The sequence below is a fragment of the Solanum pennellii genome, chromosome 8 (assembly GCF_001406875.1).
Source record: "Solanum pennellii chromosome 8, SPENNV200".
NCBI classification, from domain to species: Eukaryota; Viridiplantae; Streptophyta; class Magnoliopsida; order Solanales; family Solanaceae; genus Solanum; species Solanum pennellii.
Genome location: NC_028644.1, coordinates 6,506,729 through 6,514,823, shown reverse-complemented (window position 1 = coordinate 6,514,823; position 8,095 = coordinate 6,506,729). Strand labels below are relative to the sequence as shown.

The 8,095-nt window shown below is 33.3% G+C and overlaps 1 protein-coding gene across 1 annotated transcript; it reads right to left on the bottom strand.

The window, feature by feature from the left end:
- Positions 1 to 5,185: 5,185 nt before the first annotated feature.
- LOC107027458 lies at positions 5,186 to 5,782 on the bottom strand. The gene has a single exon (XM_015228623.1). The coding sequence runs from the start codon at positions 5,780 to 5,782 to the stop codon at positions 5,186 to 5,188; it is 597 nt and encodes a 198-aa protein (XP_015084109.1).
- Between the last annotated feature and the right edge of the window lie 2,313 nt (positions 5,783 to 8,095).

Sequence of the window (8,095 nt, the reverse complement as noted above, 5' to 3'; positions counted from 1 at the left end):
CCCCCCCCCCCTCCCGAGTCTCGTGATTTTAGCACGGTCGCTTTATTAACTTATATTTGGCTAAAAAATAATTTTTGGGATAAAATATATATTTGTATTAGTTACTATTTGAAAAAATTATTGTCCTAGGAGCGTAACCGCACAAGAGCCTTTATTAAGAAAAAAATACACACCAAGGAGCGTAACCGAACACATGGTGATATTTAAAATTTTATTATTTTTTTAAAAGAAAAAACTGATAATTAATGACTCAAATTTTATTTAATAATGATAAAAATGAATAAATGATTTTGTTGCAACATATAGATAAGAAAGTTATTTTATTTTGCTTTATTTTTTGCTAATTGCTATTTATATTTTTTTTTATAAAAAAAGAAACAAATATAGAAATTTAAGAATCACCACTTGATAATAACAACAAAAGAACTTTTTTTATATAATAATAATTAAACCCCCTTTTTAAAATAAGTAGTGATATAGTAATTTTAATTTTTTTTATATTGATACAATTTCCGAAATGACCATTTTGGTAAAAAAAATTTTTATACAAAATGACCACATTGTTCTTTTTTGAAAGAAGATGCAAAAACAATCAACTTTATCTAATAGTTAAATTAGTAACCAAAAGTAGCCGATTTTGTATTTTTGTTTCAACAATCATTTCATATATTATTTAAAACGAAAAAGAATTTACGAAATGATTGGATTTACAGTTTTTGCCAAAAATGACCAGATTTATCTTGTTTGCAAAAATGACCAGATTTACATTTTTTGCCAAAAACAGCCTCTCTTTTTTTCCTTTTCTTAAAGTGACGAGAAACTAAAAAGTAAAAAAAACGACTGTAAGATTGTTATTTTTTAGCGAAACATGAGTTTACTTATCAATTATACGATGTGGTAAAATTAAACTAACCACACATTAATAATAAATATATACGTACATAATAATAAAACATAATCATTTAAGAATAACAATAACCTTAACTAAATCAAAACAAACTTAATACAAACAATTTAATCAAAATATAAATGAACATGTAACATTAATTTAATATCACATTGTGAAATTTAAAAAGAAATACGTAAAGTTGATGACAAGTTTATAATGGAAGCAAGTTTAATTGAATTACAAACACCACCAAAGATGAAAAATATTTTTTCTTTAGAAGAGAACTTTTTTTTCTATTCTGATGACTTCCCCTCTTCCAATTTTTGTTGTTGTTTTTTTTTTTTTTTTTTTGTCTTGTCTCCTCTTTGAATTGAAAGAAGAATGAGTTAAACGTGTGGTGAATATTAAACTCACTCTTCTTGAAAACTTAAGAGTGAATGCATGCATTGAACTCTTTGTCTTCCCAATGTGTCACCCAAGATGGCCAATAGAATTTGTTCTATTTTTTTCAAGATAAAATTAATTAAAAATCTTTTAGAAGACTCATTTATTTTATTCATTAATTGAATAATAATTAAATGGGTCATCTGAAAATTTTAAAATATGTTCAAAATGTAAGTTTAGATGACTTATTTCATTTAGTTTATTCATTGATTTAATAATATCTTAATGGGTCATTTGAAAATTTAAAACGGACCCAAAATGTTGACCCATTTGATCAAGAACCCAAAACCAAAAGAAAATCAGCCAGTAACACAAAGCTCAAACATCTAAACTATATAAAAGATCAAACACAACAAATAAGGAATAAAATAAAAAATAAAAAATAAAAAAATGGAAATTAAAAACTAAAAATAAAAATAAAATAGAACAAAGTTCAACCAACAACTTCAACATGTTAAACTTGAATAACAGTACAAAACAATACAAAATCCGGCACCAAAACGACTTATTTGATTTAAAGAAAATGATAATGACGGATTTGTATAGAGGTTGAGAGGGGGAACAGATTGACATAAATTTTCGGGTGAATGGGCGTCGTCGAAAAACTTCATCAGATATTGTTTTGTTAGATTTTGGACATAAAATTTATATCAATGGATAGCACTTGAAGAGCTCTGTACATATGTAAAGGTATGAGATGGGGATGACTGAAACTTCATAAATCTAAGGAAAAAATTGAAGATTTATATTTAGTTTTTCTTAGATCTACGGAGTTTGGCAATGTATAAGGATGAATAGTTTGAATATTTGTGTAGAAGAGGGTTAAAGGAAGAGATAGTAAATTTTTGAAGATTTTTCTGATGAAACAGTGGGACCGCCGGCGGCTAGTGGAAGCAAAGATGAGAATAAATTAAAAATTCAAATAAAAAATTTGATTTTTTGGAGTTTTGTATTTTTGTTAGAGTCTCATAAGAGATCTTGGATTAAAATATCATGAATGGTTGAGATTCAATCTTCACAATTTCTATTGGACTGTGTCAAAATTGATTGGGCTATTAGAAATTTATCCAACTCATCCCAATTCAAACAAAATTGGGTCATTTGGGTCAATTAAAAAAAGTAATACAAACAAAGACAAACAAACCAAAAAATATAAACAAAACATAAGAAAATACATTAGTATATATTATGGGAGTCAAATAAACACGTCAAAAATTAGGTGTTAACAGCATACCCCTCTTTGCTAGGAAACATGTAGTGTTTTCAAGCAAAGAAAGTGAACGGAGTAGCTAATTTTTTATTGTTTCAAACTTCGACGAAGACATTTTTGAAAAAGATGAACCTTGCTTCGGAGGTTTCCTACATATCCTTGATTAAAAGGAAATTAGGTCAGTGTAGTTCGAGAAACTTTGATAGCCGAAACCATAAGAAACAGTGTTCAAAAGATTCGTCATATTGTTTTTCATCATCTACTGTCTGTAGTTACAAAGAAAAGACTTAGGGAACTATGATTCTCTATATTATAAGAGCGACAAGATCCCTGTTTGATGTTTTTTCTTAGGTCTCACCTTGATGTTCGACTTAATCTATGTGTTACCTCTTAGATTAATCTTCACGCTCTCTTGGCGGCTTGTGGATCATTCTCAAGTGCATGTTTTAAATTTAGTTGTCCATTGAAACTAAAAACTCACTATCACAAAATTAAGAGTTCAAAAAGGATGTGTTTATTTGAGGGAGGAAAAAAATGAGAATCTTGAACTAGGACGTATAACCCTAGAAAGAAAAAGAGAATTGAGGCGTATTGCCCTGAGGGTTTCAAATTAGACATTTTCTTTCTGGATTGACCTAAGATTGGGTATATCACCCAAAATGTGAATATGGTGCGTATAGCCCATGAATGTTGGTGTGTATTGCCCAGGTTATACATATGGTGTATTGCCCCATGAATATAAAACTGATGGGCATTGCATGTGAATAAAGACTTGCGTGCATTGCACATAAAAGGAGACTAGTGTGCACATGAATGCAATATCAATGTGTATTTCATGGGATTTGGATTGATATGTCTTGCTCATGAAAGAAAGGCGTGTACGTTTTGCACTTGAATAAAGGAAGAGTGCATATTTGCATAAAATTAAGATTGGTACTTCTCGCTTGAAATTCACACTGGTGCATATTGCACATGAATAAAGGATGGTGCATATTGCACATAAATAAAGGACATTTGTGTACTGCAGGGAATTCACATTGGTGCGTATTGCGTGAAATGCAGGCTGGTATGTATTGCACATGAATAAAGGATGACGCGTAATACACACGAATTTAGGACGTGCAAATCTTGCACGAAATTCATATTGGTGTGTATTGACCAAAGCTCTCAAATTGAGTGGCAAGAATGTGAATAGCATGATATAATAAAACAAACATGTGAAGAATTTGGAGAACTTTCTTTTTGTGACGTTTCATTTTTGACTTGGAATCCCATATTTTCTTTTTTTCCGTGTTGAGAAAAATAAAAACAAAATAGTTAGTTTAAAGTGGGGGTTGGTTTGTGGCCTTGATGCTCTGATGACTTAACCATACTCCTGACCAATTTCTCTGCCTCTACTCCAAATCCTTGATTGATCAACCTTTGAAGCTTTCTCTTTGTCAATTCAGGGGCCTTGAACTTTGTACTACCAAACATCATGGTGCGATTGATGTCTCAAAGGATGAATTCTCCTTTTGAATAGTTTTTCATACTTAAGAGACTTCATCTATTCCTTCACGAGTTTTCGGTGAAGATCTGAGGCGTTTTTAGTCCTTGCTCGATGGCATGTTAACTCGGACTCTCAACTTAACCTTTGGAAAACAGTAACCTTTGCACTCTTTTATTTTATTATATCAAGAGATTATGCCGAAAAGATTACAATAATATTAGACTTAATAGTGTGAAAGATTGGATCAAGAAAGACCATAAACTTAAAGAAGGACAATCATTTTAAAGAGAATGAGAAAGAGAACTTATATGGAGGCATATGTCGACTTTGAGTGAACCATGACACACACTTTGAACGTTAACCCAGATCCATTTGAGTTGTATAGTTCTCAACATCTGAATCATCATCAATTTAAAACTGATCTATGTATCCTTCATGCAGAGGTGTTGATAAATGGTAATCCTTGCAGAATCTTTCCATTAGTAATTTTCGTGGTGTTCTCTCATTTTTTATTAAGGTTCCCACAAGGGTTTTCAGCGATGGATCTTCTCTTTTATCGTCTTATGGTGTCTTTGAAGGTTTTCACCGATCAGACTCTCTGATTTTTTTCTTTTTTTTCTAACTCAACAATGTTGTCTTTGATGATCAATTATTCGTGAAAGACATATTGAATCTATAACTTTTAGAGTTGATCAAAATGTTGGTTGCTACGATAAATTCATAAACAGAATTACAATTTGATACTATTTTATCAAAAATTAAAATAATGCCCTAGTTTTCTACGGATAATGGAATATTGATTTTTTTGTATGACCAAACCACAAAGGATTTCCTACTTATCCTTTTGGAATCAGGTCAAACGTAGTTTAAATTTTCAAACAGGGATTTTTTTTAATTTTTCTTTGAAGAGCTGTCTTTGTTCTCCCAACCATAAACTTATTCACAGTATCTTAGAATCCACTAGATGTAGTATCTTTTCACAACGTTCGCATTAACAATTATGCCTGCCATATTTCCCTCCACATTAGTAAGGTGCAAGTCTCATTTGGACAACATTTCCTTGATAAGATACGTACCTTGCCAATTTGGGTACAACTTTCCCTTGGCTTCTTCTTGGTGTAGGATAATGCGCTTTAAGACCAGTTGACCTACTTCAAAGTATCTTGGGTGCACCTTTTTGTTGTATGCAGGAGTCATCCTTTGCTGATAAAGCTGACCAAAAACATTGCTGATAAAGATGACCAAAACAGACAGCCGTGAATCGTTTCTCATGTATTAATGTGGGCTTCTCTAGTCGGGTTTTGACCCATTCAGTATCTTCAATTTTTGCTTTGAAAATAATTCGAATAGATGGACTTTTGACTTCCGCTGGAATCACAACCTTAGTCTCATAAACCAGAAAATAAGGAGTTTCACCAAACGAGGTGCATATTGTTGTACAATATCCTAAAAGTGCGAAAGGAAACTTCTCATGCCATTGTCTGGTGTTTTGAACCATCCTTCTTAGAATATTTTTGATATTCTTGATGGCTACCTCCAAAGCTCCGTTGGCTTTTGAACGGTATGGAGTAGAATTGTGATGCACAATTTTGAATAGCTCGCGTACCTCCTTCATCAAATTGCTATTAAGGTTTGCAACATTATTTGTGCTGATAGTTCTTGGGATACCAAATCGACAAATGATGTTCGAATGGACAAAATCCACGGCCGCCTTCCTATGACTGCTTTGAAACTGATCGCCTCCATCCATTTGGTAAAGTAATCAATTGCAACAAAAATGAATCGATGTCTATTATAAGCTTTTGGCTCAATAGGTCCGATGACATCCATTTCCCATGCAACAAAGGTCCAAGGAGCGGCCATAGGGTTCAACTAAAAAGGAGGTGAATGAATGAGATCACCATGAATTTGACACTAATAATATTTTTTCACAAAGTGCGAGCAATCTCATTCCATGTTAAGCCAGTAATATCCTGCTAGGAGTATCTTTTTTGTAAGGACATATCCATTCATGTGTGGTCCACATACCCCAGCATGTACTTCACTCGTGATCTTCTCGACTTCTTCAGCATCCACACATCTCAACAAGTTCACATCTGGGGCTCGTTTATATAAAACTTCCCCCCTAAAAAATAAACCATTAGCCAGACATCTAATAGTTCTTTTTTGTCTTCCGTTAGCATGTTCGGGGCATCTTCGTGTCTTTAGAAACTTCTTGATGTGTAGGTACCACGACTTACCATATGGTTCTGCTTCTAATGTATTAATAGATATGTCGGTCCCAAACTTGAATCTCCAAGGGAGTGATGTAAGTGTTTCCAGGATATGGAAGCATTAAGGCCAAAGTACCAAGGGCATCTGCCAATTCATTATGAAACCTTGGGATCTATCTAAACTCGATGTACCTAGAAGTTTTGCTAAGATATTCCACGCATTGTCCGTATAGAAGAAGTTTGAGGTCTACAGTTTTCCATTCGCCTTGAGCTTGCCGTATAAGCAAATCAGAATCTCTCGACACAGTCAATTCTTGAACACCTAAGTCTATTGCCATATTTAGGATTCTGATGCAAGCTTCATACTCTATTGTATTATTTTCACATAATAAACAAAATCAAGATATTGCAGGGTAATGTTGCCCTTTGGGCGATATGAGAATCACCCCTATCCTTGTACTTTTTGCGTTGATTGCTCCATCAAAGTACAATTGTCTGGCCTAAATAAATATTTCATCCTACTTCTTCAATTGAGTTAATCTCTTCATAGGGAAAATATGTATCCAATGGTTCATAGTCACCATCAACTAGATATTCTGCCAAGAGGTCTGCTAATGCTTGGGCTTTCGTTACAGTGTTAGTGACATATATTTTTCAAATTCAATTAGCAAGATTTGCCATTTTGCGAGTCTGCCAGTTGACATTGTCTTCTGAAAGATGTACTTTAAAAGATCCATTTTAGATATTAGGAAAGTTGTGTAGGACAAAGAGTAATGCCTTAACTTTTGAGATACCCAAGTTACGGTGCAACGTGACCTTTCCAAAAGGGTGTACTTGACCTCATAACTAGTGAATTTCTTGCTCAGTAGTAGATAGCTTGCTCCTTCCTACCTGTCACTGAAATATATAGAAAAATAGGCCTATAAGGTTCAGGCGGGACCAATACGGGTGGGTTGGACAAATACCGTCTGACTTTTTCAAAAGCTTGTTGACAATCCTTTGTCTATCTGACAACATCATGCTTTTTCAAAAGTCTCAAAACGGGCTCACAAGTGATTTTGAGTCAAGCAATAAACCTGCTGATGTAATTCTACCTCCCAAGTAGACTCATGAGTTTGGTATTATTTTTCGGGGGTTGCAAATACCGAATGACTTTTATTTCGGAAGGATCCAATTTGATTCCCCTTCTACTGACAATAAAACCTAGAAGTTATCCAGATGGAACTCCAAATTCACATTTTGCTGGATTAATCTTGGGATCATATCTTCATACTCTTTCAAAGAATTTTCTCAGATCTTGCACATGGTCAGCTTGTGTATTACACTTCATGATTACGTCATTGACGTATAATATAATTTCTTTATTCATTGCGAAAATAATTGACCTTATCGGATTCTCCTTGAAGCGGCTTACACTAATTCACACTTACATTGGTGATTTCTAAATGTGTTATCGCGTAGATACACCATTATATATACTCTATATGAAACTTAGAAATCACTTAAAAGTTTTAATGCCTTTATCTTTATCTTAGAAAAATTAAGAGTCACTCACTATGACCTTATACACAATTCAAGAATGGCTTGGGTTTAACTTAGAAATTTTTGGGGTGTTAACGTAAATATACAAATTGCAGCGAAGGAGACTAATTAAGTTCATTATAGTGACTATTTGCGAAATTTTCTCTAGAGATTATGGTGACTTTGATATCCCACATTGTGTTTATACTTTCCTAGATGCATAGTGGCCCGGACGACCCAAAAAGACTCGTGTGCTACCTGTTTATACTCGATGTGAGAATTTCTCGATATGTTCATACAAATATAGTAACATTGACATTTCAAATAGC